Raw genomic sequence first — 17,044 nt, forward strand, 5'->3', positions numbered from 1 at the left:
TTAAAATCATATGCACACTCTGGCTCGAAAGGCCACCCCCCACAGCCTTTCTTTTTACGGTGACGGCCACAGAGCGCCTCTCTCGAGTTGGCACCAGCACCCCCATCCATAGACACTGAGGGTCGAAAGGAATACGCTTGAGTCACTGAGAGACCCGCCTGCCCGCCCGCCCTCCCTCCCCATCATATGGATTTTAGAACCATGCTGAGGAGGGGGGGGGGATGGGGAGGATGGGGATGGGGGGAGTTAGGTGTCCCTCCGGCGTCAGCCACCAAGGCACGTGAAACGCCAAGGTCACCAGTGAGGAGTCGCTTCGGGCTCCCCCTACGCCGTCCGTGCCCGACTCCACGAAATAACGACGGCAAAAAAGAGAATAAGTATCGTCAACGGAACGGGGGTGAGGGCTGCGCTGGTTTCCTTAGAAGCGAAAAAGAGGGAGGGGAGAGGCGATCAATGTGCCCCCCTCCCCCCCCACCTCCCCACACACCTACACACACACACAAGATCGAAAGCGCGTGCCAAACGCCAGAGCACATACATTTGATACGAGACAACAAAGGAAAAAAAAGAACATCAACGCTTCGATTTTCAATCATCTCTGTTTTTTTTGAAGACGTTGTGACAAAATATATACATGTACACAAAAAAAAATGTTTTTCCGCCTTGACCTAAAAAAGGGAGAGGGAGGGAAAGAGGGGGAGAGAGGGAGGGAAAGAGGGGGAGAGAGGGAGGGAAAGAAGGGGAAATAGGGGGGAGAGGGAGGGAAAGAAGGGGAAATAGGGGAGAGAGGGGGGGAAAGAAGGGGAAATAGGGGAGAGAGGGAGGGAAAGAGGGGGAGAGAGAGGGAGAGAGGGGGAGGGAAAGAGGGGGGTGAACTGCGGAGACGTGATAACAAACGCGGAGAGGAGTCGTAGCGCACTTGGAGGGGAAAAAAAAAGAGAGGAGAGGGTGCACAAAAAAAAATACTAAAACGTAAAATGCACCATGACCGCCTCATGGCAGAGAAACAAACTTAAAAGACCGCGCGGAACACATGGACTCTCTCAAAAGGAACTCTAATACAATAAACCACACGCTCAGATACACAGAAAGACGACGACCATTTTTTGTTGTGGCTGTTATCGAGATCCCCCCCCGAAAGAGAAAACAACAAAGATATACAATAGGTGAAACAAATACAGTGGGAAACACGAGATCAAAAAACAGCTCACACGCATAAAAGACGAAAAGAGGAAGCACAAAGAAGTAACGAGACGACTCGCAGTTGAGCTCATCGACGTGTGTGTGAAACATGCACGCACACACACACACACAATGAAAACAAAAAAAAAAGAGCGGAGAGTCGGGAAGTAAAAGAAAAAGAAGTAGAAAAAAGAAAGGAAAGGGGAAGTGAACTGTTTTCCAGGGTGATGAGGAATGAGAGGAATGGGAGGGAAGGGCAAAAAAGACATTCCAATAGAAAATAGAGTATCAGCACAGACGAACCTCCATCCTCCCCCTCCCCCTCAAAAATAATAAAAAGTATATAGAAATTTGATATTGCACATACGGGATTGCCTTGTAACGGGAAGCTGTCAAGTAAGGGATGCGGTGGATGAAAAAAAGAGTGAGGGGGGGGGGGAGGGGGGGGAAGACAAAATATAAAAAAGGGGAAGGGAGGAAGGTGCGTGTGTAGGTGTGCATGCGGCGGCTGAGTGAAACAGAGGATGGGGGGGGGGGGGTCTCACACCGACCTACGAGGGTCCCCGCGCTGCGGCCGGTTACACCCCTGTGCTCAGCGCGCTGCGGCCATCCCAGGGCTGCAAGGCCAGTTACGCAGCCCGAGAAAGGTTCGCATTCCTGACCATGATGTCTCGTTAAGCGACATCGTCGGGCATTGTACTTCGGCCCCTCCCTTGGTCATCTGCAGAGTGCACCTGACTATCAGGATATGACAAGACGTTCCTGACTTTCATGGCGTTCTCCTCCACCGCGTAACTCTCGTCACTACTCTTGCGCGACGACGCATACCGCTTTTTTCTGCTGCCGGTCGGGACGTGCTGTGGGCAGCAGCAGCTGAAGGAGCACGCAACGATGCCTATGATAAGGGACACACCGACGATAGCGGAAGACATGGCTACAACCCCGATTACCTCCCCAGTAAAAGTAAAGCTGAAGTCGTAGTCCACCCTTGTAGAGGCGATCGATCCGGGAGTTGCTTCCAACACACTCGACTGTAATATCGACACGTCCGGTTGCGCCGGGGGCGTTATGACCCCACCAGCAGTCGAGTCGTAAAGAGATTGCGTGGCGCTGTAGTCAGCATGTAAGAGCATTGCAGCCGACTCCTCAGGGGTCCGCAGGTGCGCCGAGGAAGTCAAGACGCCCTGTGTAACCTGGCACACTACCTCCAGCCCGCCCACTTTTGTCGAGTCGCTCGGCACGGTCTTGGCGGAAAGAACTTTGGCGGTGATCGTGCTTTCCATGCCGCTCGGCATCGCTTGAATGGCCTTCTCAATCGACGCTGACACGGCATCGCGACGTGCTTCCCACAATGAGCCCCACCGCTCCACCTCGCCGCTGAAGAGGAGAAAGTAATCGCCCGTAAGGTTAAGCAGTACCGGATTCACAGGAACTTCCACAGGGCTGGTGGGGTCGAAGGGGTTTCCAGGCAATGGTGTCCATGGCACCGCAGGGGTTGGGAAGATATCTTTGTAGTCGGACATAGTGGGGATCAGTGTTGGCACCGCATGAATGAGCCTGTTGAATTCGCCCAGCGTCGAGCCCATCACGAGTGCCTGGATGGCAGATGAGGTGGTCGGTGTTACCACAGTGCCAGGGAAGGCCCACATTGAGTATGGGAAATATACGCTCGACGCGTTCACGATGTAGGTCGACATGTCCACAAGGAGAAGGAACTGCGTCAGTGTGGAGCCCACAGTCGATTGCATGTCGGCCTCTAGTGAAGCCGCCAAAGCATTTGTGCCTAATGCTCCTCCTACCTGCTCAAGCTGCGTGAGTATCAAGCTCCAGAAAAACGTCGACCCTGTCACTGGCAGTACCGCAGGTCCGACGGAGGTCATGCTCGACGGCTCATCGGCCGCCAGTACACTGACGGATCCGGGGAAATCACTTTTAGGAAAGAAGATTAAACTCGTGCTGGGCAGGGAGGCTTTGCGCACCGCCGCGAGTATATCTGCCTCCGTCAGTGCGTCCGATGTCACAGTGAACTCCACGTTGGCGCCGTAGGCCAGGCCGGCTCCCGGAGTAGAGTACGGAGCCAGTGCAGTTACCTCGGTCGTCGCTGCGTTGTCAATACTGTGAACAGCAGCCGATAAGTCACTCTTCAACGCCAACTGCGCGGCAGCAGCCGTCTGCTCATTTTCTGTAATGGTTGCCCATATTGCTGCCGGTTGGTTAAGCCACGCATGTGTCTTGATGATGGCAGCATTTACACAAGTACTACCCAAGCACAGAAGCATAAAAAGTAACGTGAGAAGCAGCCACTGCACCGCCCAGCACCGACTATTTCGTGAACACATGTTCATGATGTTCAGTTCCGGCTTTATTCGTTTCCCTTTCTTTCAATCCTTGTTTGTTTGCTTTTAACGGGGGTAACAAGAACGTGTGTGTGTGTGTGTGTGTGTCATGCGCTGTCTGCCCGGAGGAAGAAGAGGGGAAGGAGATTTTGCGGGGGAGAGAAAATATGTTTTCAGATTAAACTTTGCCGCTGGCTCTGATATTGATAATGGTGGTGGTGGTGGTGGTGGGGTGAGGGGAAGAGATGTGGAGGGGGGAGGGGGAGGGGGGGTAACGGTAGAACAACCAGCGCACATGCCTGCCGGATTGCCGGCGCCATACAGCATACACAGAGAAGATGAAAAGGGCGTGTAGAGCCCGCATCCATAGTTCGACAAGAAAATTATGCCCCAGCTTCATGAAGATTCCTTCTGTCTTTTTTTTTTTGAGGGGAAGACATTCTTTGGATCCGTTCGTTCGACGCAGTGAGAATAGGCTGTGCCCTTTACAGCGGGCACACGAAAAAAACGCAAAGCGAGCGTCAGTGATGTATTATGTTTAAAAAAGCACAACGTGTGTGTGTGGGGGGGGGGGGGGCGACACATATCCCAGTTTTTGCGAGAAGAGAATCATCGCGTAACCTTCAAAGAGCAAAGAAAGACGAACACACAGTGGAGGGGGGAATTCGAATGGGGCTCTTCGGTCGTAGCCGCCAACAGCCTCATGCCCTTCGTTTATCCTCCCCCCCTCCCCCTTTCAGGTGGCAGCAGACACCGCGCCATCTGGTTGAGCTGACCCGTATTATGCGCACCAGCTCCCACAGTATCGTCTGCCGCCCTTCTCATCTCATCTCAAGTCGGCAACCTCAAGAAGCCTCTCGTGGTCCAATACGCTCCACAGCCACATGTAGGCCGTAGTGGGTGGCCCATGAAAGCGTAAGCGCACGTCTACCTCCTCCAGAAGAGGTGTGAGCAGCAGGGGGGGAAGGAATAACCTCGCCCCGTCATTGTGGTTGCACCCACGCTGATACGGAAGATGCGAGTGCCGAGGCAAGGGATCTCGCCCTGGTCAAAATACATCACTGATGGCCTCTTTGCAAGGTGAACGCTAGGCATCCGATTAAGACAGTGGTCATTGTGGCCTGAGCGCCGTGGTCCCGTATCATCTCCAGCATCGGCGAAGGTCACCTCTGGGTGTGCACTTGAAAGTCCGGCAAACCGTTCGTGCTCCTCCCCCATATGCAAGCAATGGGACGGTGGTGTTATCCCTACAAGAACCCTATTCACCCCCAGCAGTCATAGCCGGAGTTGCGGAGTAAGGATTATGCGCGATGGCATGAGGTAAATGTCGGGCGTGGTGCGGCGGTGCGAGCTCAGACTAAAATCCTACTCCCCTCCCCTTCACACACACACACACACACACACACGACTTCGTAGATTTGAGCCTGCAACTGCGGCCAATGGTCTTGCCCCACCGTCGCTGTTGTCGCTGCCAGCATCTGAGTAGCCCAGGTCAACGGGGCCATACTCATGATTGTGCGTCACCTCGGTCTTCGCACATACGCCCTCACATGCGCGCCCGCCCATGGCGCACCACGCCGGGTGTCTTTCACGTCAGTCAGCCCTGCCCGCGGTTCAGCCTGCGCACGGAACCTGTGTGGAGAAGCGCATGCTCCGCCCAACACAGATTTCGCTCATCTAGATGAAGAGCCAGTCCGGTTACGCTGCGAGTGGAGTGAAGCTGTGCTGACAGCGCAGTCAGCCCGCTCTCTACGTATCTGGGCAAGTCCACTCAACGTGTCAGCCCAAGCAAACACCCCATTTTTGACCTGCCCCGTCGTCGTCGAGGGGAGGGGGGGGGGGGGGCCGAGTCACCAGGCGCAATGATCGAGATGGAAGAATCATCGTCGTTGCAGTGATAACTCACCTGTCAATGCCGCTGGTTCACGCATGGGAAGGAGCGAGGCGGAAATAATTCCGGGCAGCTTCGGTCGCCATCACGGACCTCAGATACACAGCCGGCACCTTCATTCAGCCGCCGCGTCAGCCCCGATATGGGGTCGTACAGCTCATGGGGGCGCAAGCCCCTAACACGCAGTCGCGTTGTGTGCGTCAGAGTGGATCCCCCACCACCACCACCACCACCACCGCCGCCGCCTTTCTCCTGCTCCACGATTACCTCCTCCGCTCCCCCTCGCACACGATCGTAGAGACCGCTCAGCGGTCCATGCCGCATCTGCGCAGGGTCACAAGACCCGTCTCAGCGGCGACACCTCGCCTGTAAGCAACCTGCGCAAGCGCCGAAGGGTAGCTGCCGGCCCCGCATATTAGAGGATGTGGGGCATCATTGATGGCGCGCTCAATAACGTGCCGATCCGCCGTCGCCGCTGCCTGCGGCAAGGCAGCAAGACCACCGCGAATAGTGGGCACCGGCGCCGCCGTCCCCGCGCCGCGCCGGGGTACAGCAAAACCAAAAGGGTGGTTGGCGTTCTGTGGGTATACGTGTAGGCGTCTTGTAGAAGCGGCGGTGGTGGCCAACGTGTTTCTGAGGCCCCATGCTCTGTAGCATCGCAGCTGTCACACCGTCCGTGGCGGCAGAGCGAGCGTTGCCTGGCGCCGTCGTTGACGAAGCGACCGCACTTCAGGTCTCTCGTCACCGCACGGCGTCCACAGATGCGGCTGCGGAAGGGCCGCCAACACGGAGATGTGGAGAAGACGTACGTCCCAGCCGTCGCACGGATAGAGCAAAACACCACACACACACACACATGTGCCCCTCTCCCTCCCTGTGGGCGAATCTCAGAGGTCGAGGGCCCTTCATTGGCATCGTCAAAACGGTACGCACCGGTATCAACAACCACCAGCGGCGGCACACACCCGTCTGCTCCCTGTGGTGCTCGCTAGAACTAGAGGTGCGCCTGAGATCGTGGTGAGGGCGGATGCTGGTGCCGTTGGCGATGAATGCCAGCGCTGCTCGCCAAGTCCTTGCACTCCGAGTAATGTGGCAGTGCCCTTTTTTAGCCAGTGCCGGCACTAGACCGAAACAGGAAAGAAGCAGAATTGGGCGTGGCCCTCTTTCCTGCGAGGGCGCCCGTCATCTCCCCTCCCTCCTCCCCTCCCCCCCCCATCCTCTACAACATCACACCGCCACGGCGGCAATGAGGGGCACACCGCCGCCTGCCTCCGTCCGGTCGACAACGTTGAAGCTGTCTATTTCGATAAGTCTCTGGCGAAACATCATGTGAGGTTGGGGACAGCGCTCGCCGGTGCTCAAGTGGCCTGTCCTCAAAGCCGCCTTTCTCTAGTAGAAGCCGATCCTTTTTTTTTTCAGTATCGGGGCGCGGACAGATCGACGGGAGTTATCCGAAAAAGGAAAAACTACACAAAGGGGAAAAATAAGGTATAAATAAAAAAATAAAACGGACGCGACCAGCAATATTTTGTGGGAGACAGAGATCGCAGAAAAACTGCCCAGTGGTGGTCTGCACAATACGGAGGGCGCTCAGGGGAGAAGGGAGGGGAGGGGAAGGGAAGGGAGGGGAAGGGAGGGGAGGGGAGGGGAAGGGAGGGGAAGGGAGGGGAAGGGAGGGGAAGGGAGGGAGGGGAAGGGAGGGAGGGGAGGGAAGGGAGGGGAAGGGAGGGGAAGGGAGGGGAGGGAGGGGAAGGGAGGGAAGGGAGGGGAAGGGAGGGGAGGGGAGGGGAGGGCTTTCGCCCAGAAGTCTCTCGTCTTTTCCGTACCAAGGGGGGGACGGACGGGGGATGAGGAGGGGGGCAAAAAAAAAAAAAGAGAAGAATCGAAATTCTACAAAAAGAAAAATAGTTATTGAAATTTAAAAACGAAGAACACACACAGACACAAACAAACAAAACAGATTGTTTAAGAAAATGCACATTCAAAGTAAAGTTTTAAAAGTAGAGCGATGCGTTAGGCGTGTTGGCGAATGTGTGAGCCGGGCCTTTTTAATATAAACACACATGCACACACACACATACACGTGTAGCTGTCGAGAGAAAATGTCTAAGAAGTATTTTTTTTTCAACAGTTCACAGCTGTGGAACGCAGTCGGGGGAGGGAGGGGGAAGGGGCCACTCGTGAACCCCCCCCTCGTATGTGCTGTAGTGGTGCGCGCGTTGTTTTGGGGGCGTTTGTGTGACGAAAAATAGCGGCGGGGGAGGGAGGGAGAACACACGCACACAAAACCAAACCCACGACATCATTCGGGGGGGGGGGGAGCAGAAAACAAGCAAGGACACATGGATGTGTGTATACATATGTTTCGGGGATGAAAAGAGGTGCAGCACAGGATGGAGGGAGAGAGAGGGGGGGGGGGAGGAATGATGAGTCAGAAATGTAAACACACTGGGAAGACGCCACACACAGATCGTGTATACAGCATTGAATCCTGGCCCGCCCCCTCCCCCCTCACAATGTTGTGCTGTGTAACAGTGCAAGCACCCACACGCACACCACAGCATAAACATAACAAGGGGGTAAAGGGGAGGAAAGAGAAGCCGGGGGGTGTCCTACCAAAAGTACACGCAAGGGCGCCAAGTCCCGCTTGCGACACCACCTCCCGGCTAACCCCTTTGCCCTCAGGAAATGGTGGTATGGGAGAATGGTGCTACCGTTACTGCCACCTCTCTCTCTTTCTCTCCCCTTCCCCCCCCCCCAACCGCCATACACACACACACACACTCACACACCACCCTCCTTCTACCTATGCGTCTCTCAGTGAAAAGTAAATTTTATGCTGTTGTGTTTTTGACGAGGACTCGTCTACTACGTCGTCGGCGTGGTGATAACGTAGTAGACGCGAGTACGCGTCACGCTAATTCACACAAAAAAAAGGGGGTCTCCCCTCCAGGCATTCACCGAAAACGCTTCTTCTTCTACTACCACATCGAGACACACACTTTTTTTCCTCTCTCTTTCTCCCCCCCCCTCCTCCTCTATCCCTCTCGCGGGTGCTGCGGCGTTGGAAAGGGACACAAGACCTTGCTGTTCTCGTCAACAGCGGCTTCCCCTTGGCGCTGCTGTCGCGACTCCACTATCTGCAGCTGTCGCAGAAGCTCTTTGTCATGCGGCTCCACCTCAGGCGGCCGCATGTCCGGCTGCTGCGCTATAAAACGGATTGGTCCGTCCCGAAACGGGCGCGGTTCCTTATCGATAGGCATGGAATAGGTCAGCGCCTGCTCCATGCGCTCAAGAAACTCCTTCATGGTGCGCCCCGTCTCCTCGACCAGATCCTGCGCCCCCGGTGTCTGTTCGTCCAGAGCCGCAATCTCCGCAGCCGTGGCAACCATGTCAGCCTCGCTCGCCCCCTCCTCTACCATGTACAACATGAGTCGGTAGCGATCCATCATGCGGTCGTACAACTCGTATCGATGTGAAGCCTTGTAAAAGCTTGCGAGTGTCACAATGACCTTCACGTTGAACGGCTCCAGCTCCATCGCGCGGCGGGCGGCAATAATGGCGTCACCGAGATTCCGCTTCGGGTCCTCCTTATGCATAATCAATGCCAGTGTCTCCCAGGGCGCTGCGCATTGGGGGAATTCGGCCATGGCCTCCATGCACAGACGCCGCCCGAGTGCTGGCGAGTCGCGCGCGCGGTCACTCACGTATTGGAAAAAGGCCTCGCGGTAGTTGGAGTCCTGATCGTCAAGAATGCCTGTCGGCCCGCCAGGCTGCCGGCTCTTTGTCGACAGCGCCTCCTTGGGAAGACCCTCGGGGGCCGGAGTAGGCTCATGGTTTGTGTTGGCTGCCTGGACTGGCGACGAGCAGCCCTTATCAGTGGCCTTCTGCGCCTCCACCTCGGTTGGAGCGGTGGCGATGTCCTTCGCTTCAGATGCAGCGAGCGCGCTACTACACCCGCCATACGGCGACGACTGCAATAACGAGATCGCTGGCAGTGGCGATGGCCCCAGAGTCGCGCTCGGCGCGGTATTCATGCGAGCGCGGTGGACCAGCGAATTGGCTCGATAGAGCTGCATCATCTGCTCGCATATTCTGTAGCTCTCATGCACGCGGCCAGCGCTGCGAAGTGCAGTGTGCAGCTTCACGAGCGTAAAGAAATGGAAGCGGGTGGGCTCGGGCAGCATTTCATGGATACGGCGCGCCATCAACGCCTTCAGGAAGGCGATCACGAGAGAGAGTGCGAAGCTTCGCGCCGCCGGAGACATGTCGACAGAATCAAAACGCGTGAAGAAGTGCTGCTCATCGATGGCGCGGAAGAGCGCTTCGAGAAGAGCACATGCGTAGTCGCGGCCGATGGCACTGACAATGGGACCCAGCGCCTCGATGAAGAACCTCGACGCTGCGCCCTCGCCGTCGGTCGAGATCTTCTGTGCGGCCGCCTCGACGATGAGGTCAGATAAGAGGGATAGCGCTACCTCCACCGGGGCGAGGGTGGGTAGGGCCTTGTACTCTGGGGTCGGCGTGCAGGCGACATCTGTGCCCACCTCCGCCACCACGGCGTCCGTGGGAGACACAAGCGAGGACTGCGAGGATGATCGTTTCTGCGACCGAGACATCGATGTATCCACAGCGTCTCGACCCGGTGCAGCTCGAGGCTCCTCGGTGTGATAGGAGCCTATCACCGGTACCCCGTTCGATACCGAGGCTGATTGTAACCTACCCTCCGCCACGGCCTTGGTGTACTCCTCATCCAGGTAGTTCAGCAGCAAGCGTATCCGCGGCACCCATCCTTCCATGCCAGTGTCCAACTCCAGCAGCGACTCAACGGCGTCCACGTTTGTGATATCGTCAGCTAATATTTCGTAGAAAATCTTCTCCGCCTCATCACACCTTTTCAGTCGGCGATACGTAAGGCCCAGGAGGTACCGCACGTGGTTCACGTCGGCGGCGGTGATGAGTGTCTTCTCACGAATGATTCCCTCAGGTAACAACTCCTCCGCCTCCACGGCTTGCGACAGGTACGCGTCGTCTGTCTCGTGCACAAATTCCAGTGGCGTGTCACGACCCGGCCGCTCAATCACTTCGGTGCCGTCCACCTGTGGAACCACGCGGAAGGCGGGGGTGCTCGGTGAGTTGACCTGGAAAGCGCTCTCACGATCCTGCAGGCGCTGCTGGCGCTGCTGCCACTTCAAGAGCAGTAACCGCTCTTTGCTCAACGGCTTCTCAACCTCCTGGCCGGTTAACGGGCAAAGGGCAGCGAGCTCCTCCCGAAGCGCGTCTGCCGCGAGCTCCAACTCTGCCGTGGTGCTTGTCTTGCGCATGACTGTGTGTTTCAACTCCTGAATGCGCAGTGTTGTGTAGCCCGTGTACGCGAGCTCCTCACGTTCAAGCAGCTCCCGCTCGCGCTCGATCGCCTCCAGTGTAGCGGCCCCGATGCGACTGAGGCCTTCATAGCGCGGCATCGTTGCGGGATGCGCACGAGGGTCTTGTATGTACCCAGACGGCGTATCAGCGAGGGTGTTGCGTACGACGTTGCGCTCGTAGCAGAGACGCGTGACGTGCAGCAGTCCGGAGCAAATAGCAGGGCAACCCCTTGAGCCTAACGGTGCAACATGACCCGGGCAACGCTTGCAACCAGTGTCGTACTGTGCACGTCGGCACTGCACGCCTGCTAATCGTGGTGCCGCACCACAGCTTCGCTGTCCAGAATATGATAGCAGTGTCACAGCAAACACCACAGCCGGAGACAGTGCTGGTGGTGACCAGGACGCGGCTGCCTGTGTGACGATGAGGGCTCTAGTCCCCGTGTTCATTGGACGCAAAGAGTTGCACGCACAACTAGAGCGAAGGTGTGAGCCAAGTGAGTAGCCCGTGATAACGAGTTCGGGCAAATAGACAGTTGACTGACAGACTCTGTGCTAGAGCATCGAAAAGGGGGAAGGGGGGAGGGGGGTGATGAGTCCCTTTGGGAAGAGAAGATGAGCAAAGGAACGGAAAGAAAAGATTTGAAAACGAATGATGGGGGAGGGGGGGGGCCTCACGCGTGCCTATGGTTGCCATCTATTTAACCATACAGTAAACACATACACACATCTCTGTAACGCAGAGCCGATCAAATGTAGATGAGCGAAGCACATTGGACACCACCACCACCTTCTCTGGGTGACCCTGAGATAGGGGGGCTCTGCCCCCTGTCGTCAAAGAAATTATGTTCACCTCAAGACTTCTACTCTTGTATGCCGATGGCTCTCCGCAGAGGCTTCTTTGGGGGTGTGCACTGTGTCTTTTTTTTTATATACACATGCGGTGTCGTTTGTTGCTGTTGGTTGTGTGCGTGTGTGGAGGAGTGGAGGGAGGGAGGGAGGGAGGGGGGGAGGGCATTTCGCTTTTCTCCCTCACCAACGTGGATCGCGTCAGAAGATATCACACACGCACACACGTATCCCACATCAACACACGAAGTTTCAGAACATTCGTCTAGTAGTGGATATATCCACATCAACGTAGATATATAAAGATAGATGAAGAGAGGCAGACGCATTCAACGTGTTGCATTCTTTCGATGTGTTCGCGGCGCCCCTCCCCCACCCTTTCCCTTTCCTCTTTCTTTTGTAACACCCGAGAAGTGCTCTCCGAAAGACCCAAGGTAAAAGAGAAAGTGAGCAACAAATGGAAGACGCCAAAAAAAAAAACAGAGAAGCGAGCGGGGGGAGGGGGGAGTTCAAAAATACTCCACGCACAAAGTCTACACCGGGGTGCACGCACAAGAGGCACGGGGGGGAGGGCGAAGACAAAATATATCAAAACAATATGAGCAGGAGACAAACAGACATATGCGGAGGCCCGCCCCACCACCACCACCACCAATCACCAACGAGGGATTGAAAAAGGGGTGTGAAGGGATGCAATACCGAGCGAAACATCTCCCATATGCCCCCCTCTCTCTCTTCTCATCCAACGCAGGTGGATGGAGGGGAAAAAAAAAAACATGACCCCTCCCCTGAATCAAATCTTTGCTTCCCGTGGGACGAGGCGCTCTCCATACCCCCGGACCCCACGCGCTACAAACTCGGTTTGGGTGGTTCGCAAAGAGTCAAGACCACTTTGCCGTAGCCGCGGTTTTCCTCTACAAATGTGTGCGCGGCTGCCGCCTCCTCCAGCGGAAAGGTGCGGTGCACAATTGGAGAGATGATGCGCTCGTTGATGTATGGCATAATCTCCTGCTCAAAGGTGGTGACAAGCTCTGCCTTGTAATGGTCACTGCGGCAGCGCAGCTTGGAAAAGGTGATCTGCGCCCTTTCCCGAAACAGCGGCAGCGCGTTCATCTCCACCAGCGCCCCGCCCATAAAAGAAATAACGATGAGATGACCATCATGCGCGAGCACCTGTGTATTCTCAGTGAGATACGTGCCGCCAAAGACCGGGTCAACAATTACATTCACGCTCTCTTCGCCAAAGATGCGCTTCAGTTTCGGTGCGAACGCCCAGCCGAGCTCATCGCGGGTGCGACTCAGAGCCACGCTTGCGTACGACTTGCAAACATCTACCTTCTCCTGCGACGAGGTTGTAATAGCGGTCGCTTTGAAGTACTTCTCGGTGATCTGCGCTGACGCGCAGCCCACACCGCTGGCACCGGCATGAATGAGCACTTTTTGCCCCGGCTTCACCTTCCCATGGCGATTAAGAATTTGCCACGCAGTGATGAACGTTTCGGGGATGGCGGCTGCCTCACTAAACGAATAGCCCTGAGGTATCGGCATCACACAACCCATGTGCGCCACGGCGTAGTCCGCGTAACCGCCACCGGATAGCAGCGCCATCACTTGGTCACCCTCCTTGATCTTTTGTTTGGCGCTCGATCCGACCTGCTCCACGACACCCGCCACCTCGAGTCCGAGAAGTTCGTTCGCGCCTTCGGGCAGCGCATAATCACCACGCCGTTGCGACACGTCAGCCCGATTCACACCAGCTGTCATGACCTTGATGAGCACATCGGTCCCCTTGCTTACAACCGCCTTGGGCACCTCGCTGATGGCCATCATGTCAACCCCACCGAAGCCCTTCAATGTCAACGCACGCATCATTGTCTGGACAAGGGATAAAGCGCCTAAATACGGCGTTGGATGTGCCTGTGTGTGTGTGTGTGTGTGAAGATATATATATTTATATACTTATATATATGTCGGTCAAGGAGAGGGAAGACGGTGAGGGAGGGCGAGGTGTTTTAGACTTATGAACTAAACACACAAGCACCGTGGGGATGAACACAGAAGCGAGAGAGAAAGAGAGCCCCCCTCTCAAAAAACAAAAAAAAGTTGGTCGTGTGAGAAGAGAAAAAATGGAATTGAGAGCTGCGCGGTGTACCTCTCCAGTTCTTACCCCTCCCTTTATTGCCGCTGTCCGATAAAAGCCTTGTCTAGTCTTGAACACACACAAGGGCACGCTGTGGTCGTGCGGGGGGGGGGGGGGGGGGGGGGGGGGGAAGAGAACCGAAGCAAGAAAAAGGAATACAAACCGGGACCCATGAGAAATTGTTTTTTCCCTAGTGATCAAAGTGTCATGCTACCGAGAAAGCGTCACGCTCAACCGGAGAAAAAAAAAGGGGGGGCTCTGTGTGCATAAATAATCCCCCTGATCTTACGTGACGACTCAGAGCCGCTTGACTCCGTGTGAGAATGGGGTGGGAGTGTGAGAGAAAGGGGCGACAAGATAGGGGGAGGGGGAGGAGGGGGGGGGTAGACATCCGGTTTTGGGAGTGTCGGTTCCCTGACACCGGCACATGAGCAGCGAGAGGGAGACACGCCACATGCTTGGAGTAATAGGTTTAGAGGTTTACTCGATCACAGTCCCTCAAATAAGACTCCGCTTCGAACACGGGGTCATTCCGCTTATTCAGATTGATACACAAAAAAAAGGAAACGGTGACATCCGTAACCACGCAGCTTTGACGCTCCCTTTGTTTGTTTGCTTCTCCTCTTTCTGTAAATCTTCAATGGATGAGAGTGTGGAGTGCGCTCCGCCAGGGAAGTAAAAACGCGTACTTTTGTTTGAACTCGCTGTGTGTGGTGGACTTCACGGGCTTTTTGATGCGGTACATTCACTACACCGCATGGCCTCCCCCTCCCCCTTCTCGGGAAAAAAAAAGGGCACGAGGAGACACATGCACTTATTCCATTACCCACGACCGTATCAACACCATTGAAGAACATACCCACTCGGGCCATGTGCTGCTACGACTACTACTCTCCGAGATGGTTGAGATTGTCCAGAGGTGCGCTCCATGTAGCTCTCGCTGGCAAGTTAGAGCCCTCGCCCGCTAACGGGCGCGCACTTGCTGGCGTGCGAGATGGCGAGAGGAAGACATCAAACACGTGAGAGGAGTGCCATGATCCTCAGACACAGAAAGCACAGGATAAGACACAGCGCCGAGAGAGCCGGCTCGCGAGGCTGGGATCGACGCATCCAACTACACGCAGGCATTATTTAGGGAGGAACTCACACTATAGAGAACCACACGCATGCACACACACACAGACATATATGTGTGTGTGTAAGTGTGTGGAGATACCTATAGATAGGCGCAGCGCGAAGGGAAAGCGAGGCACACGCGCATCGACAGCAGGGGATTTGACATCCTAACCGAGAAACGGGGAGAGGGTGAACACTGCTAAGCGGACGCAAGGGGGGAGAGGAGGAGTGAAAAAAAGAAATGAGTTAATGACACACACACACACACACATCTCGTTATCTTTGGGTGCACATGTACCTGCACAGGGAAACCAGGGAGTGAGACGATGGACAGCCCACGCGACACGTCAGCAAACAGAACAACACAAAAAAAAGAGAGACCGGACAACTTTGACAAAAATGTCAAACACAAAAAAACATATCAGGACAAAAAAGGAGCAGAAAGACGCACACGGAAGGGATAAAAGTTTATGTGTCGGTGCGGATGGTGGAAGGGGGCGAGAAAAAAAAAGGGGAACAAAAAAAAAGCGAAGGAGTCCGATGCCAGCGATCAGGACAAGAGAAGCTCAACGTAAACCTTGAAAAGCAACTCTGTCGCGAGCACCGTCCACTACGGAGACCAAAAAATATTATAATATATATATATGGAAAACCAACAGCCCAACAGTGCACCCCTCTCCCCCCCCCCCCGCGACCCATTGCGCCCCCCCCGGTTCCTCCGCTTCTCACTGCACACACACACACACACACACGGGGCAAGAAACAGAAGAGATACGACAATCGCTAGACTGCATACTGGACGCACCAAGCCGCTCGTACTCCCGTCTACAACCTCTTCTTACTGACAACCCCAGCTCTTCAGGGAGGGTAGGAGTCACACTCGTGTAGGACTACAAACACAACACAGCCAAAAAAGCATAAAGTTCTGATGCACACACACACACACATATATATATATATATATATACGGCTCTTAATAGGATGCCGATCCGTTTAAAAAAAAAAACAGAGAAGGAGTGCATTGGAAAAGAGCGATCGTGAAAAAGGGGGACTGTTAAGGGTACCCGTGGAGGGTGCCGCGTGTGAAACAGAAGGAATTAAAGAGCGGCAAAAAAAAAAAATCGTCACAAGACAAGCCATCATGGACCCCCAACGATGGGTGCGGGGAAACAAAAAATTAAGCACCAGCGAAGTGACGCCCGACAATTTAAAAAAAAGTCGCCGGTAGTGGGCCCTATACACTCCAAATACGATAGGAGTAGTTCAAACCACTACGCACAGTTAAAAAAGACACAAGACAGCCCTTGGCCGCGCAGTCCCAATCGCGTGGTGCACAGCAGCAATGGGTAGATGCAGATCGACAGCAACGCAGGCTCAGTTATCTGGGCTCGGTCTCTGCCTCACAGTCGACCCATAGACATGCACACACGCTTCGCAGGTCGTCCTCACACATCGACCCCCAATGCCGCCCACAACGTGGTGCACCACTCGGGGTAGATCGGGCGCCCCCCCCTCCTACGGGTAGGCCAGCGAGAGCTAAATGAGACACGCTCGAGTCATGCGGAGGGTGTGCCTATCGTTGAAACAGCACAGACATGCCCAACGCCACACAAAGCTAGACCGCTGACATCAGCAGCAGTATATCCGCTCAGACCTCGCTACGCCTGAGTCACTTGACTCTGTCACGCACAAAACATGGCCGACATCAGCGCAGAGCGAAGAGCAAAAAACCCGACAAAATAAAAGGGGAAAAAAACCCAAAAAAAAAAGGGGAAAGGAGGAAAAGGATAAAAAGGAGGAAAAGAAGAAAAAAATTCACAGCCACAGAGCAAATAACATACTCACACCCGTGGCTCCATGCATCCACTCGTACACCTGCGGTATGTGTACCCGGGCGGAGGAGTCGAGGGAGGGGGGGAGGAAGGGGGAGGAAGGGGGAGGGAGGGAGGGGGAGGGAGGGGGAGTAGTCCGCTGAGCAACGAATACTCTCCCTTCTCTCTATTTCACGGTAAGCAAACCATGCAGAGAGGCGAATAGACAAACACAAAAACAAATGCGAGGGAAAAAACAAAAATGGCGCCAGGCGGACAGGGGCGTCCCACATTTTGCCACCAACGTCGAGCGCCCACACCGACATCGGCGCGCGCACACGCGCATACGCGCA

At 55.1% G+C, this 17,044-nt stretch overlaps 3 protein-coding genes across 3 annotated transcripts; all 3 read right to left on the minus strand.

Moving 5' to 3' along the window:
- Positions 1 to 1,856: 1,856 nt before the first annotated feature.
- JKF63_04859 (uncharacterized protein) lies at positions 1,857 to 3,527 on the minus strand (the record flags this gene model as incomplete). Its single annotated transcript, XM_067900831.1, has 1 exon — positions 1,857 to 3,527. One exon carries the CDS (start codon positions 3,525 to 3,527, stop codon positions 1,857 to 1,859), a length of 1,671 nt encoding a protein of 556 aa, XP_067757031.1.
- Positions 3,528 to 8,447: 4,920 nt separating this feature from the next.
- On the minus strand, positions 8,448 to 11,225 carry JKF63_04861 (uncharacterized protein; the record flags this gene model as incomplete). The annotated part of the gene is made up of 1 exon (XM_067900832.1): positions 8,448 to 11,225. One exon carries the CDS (start codon positions 11,223 to 11,225, stop codon positions 8,448 to 8,450), a length of 2,778 nt encoding a protein of 925 aa, XP_067757032.1.
- A 1,248-nt stretch (positions 11,226 to 12,473) lies between these two features.
- Positions 12,474 to 13,496, minus strand: JKF63_04862 (uncharacterized protein; the record flags this gene model as incomplete). Its single annotated transcript, XM_067900833.1, has 1 exon — positions 12,474 to 13,496. The coding sequence occupies one exon, from the start codon at positions 13,494 to 13,496 to the stop codon at positions 12,474 to 12,476; it is 1,023 nt and encodes a 340-aa protein (XP_067757033.1).
- Positions 13,497 to 17,044: the final 3,548 nt, after the last annotated feature.

This window comes from Porcisia hertigi, chromosome 23 (assembly GCF_017918235.1).
Source record: "Porcisia hertigi strain C119 chromosome 23, whole genome shotgun sequence".
Classification (NCBI taxonomy): domain Eukaryota; phylum Euglenozoa; class Kinetoplastea; order Trypanosomatida; family Trypanosomatidae; genus Porcisia; species Porcisia hertigi.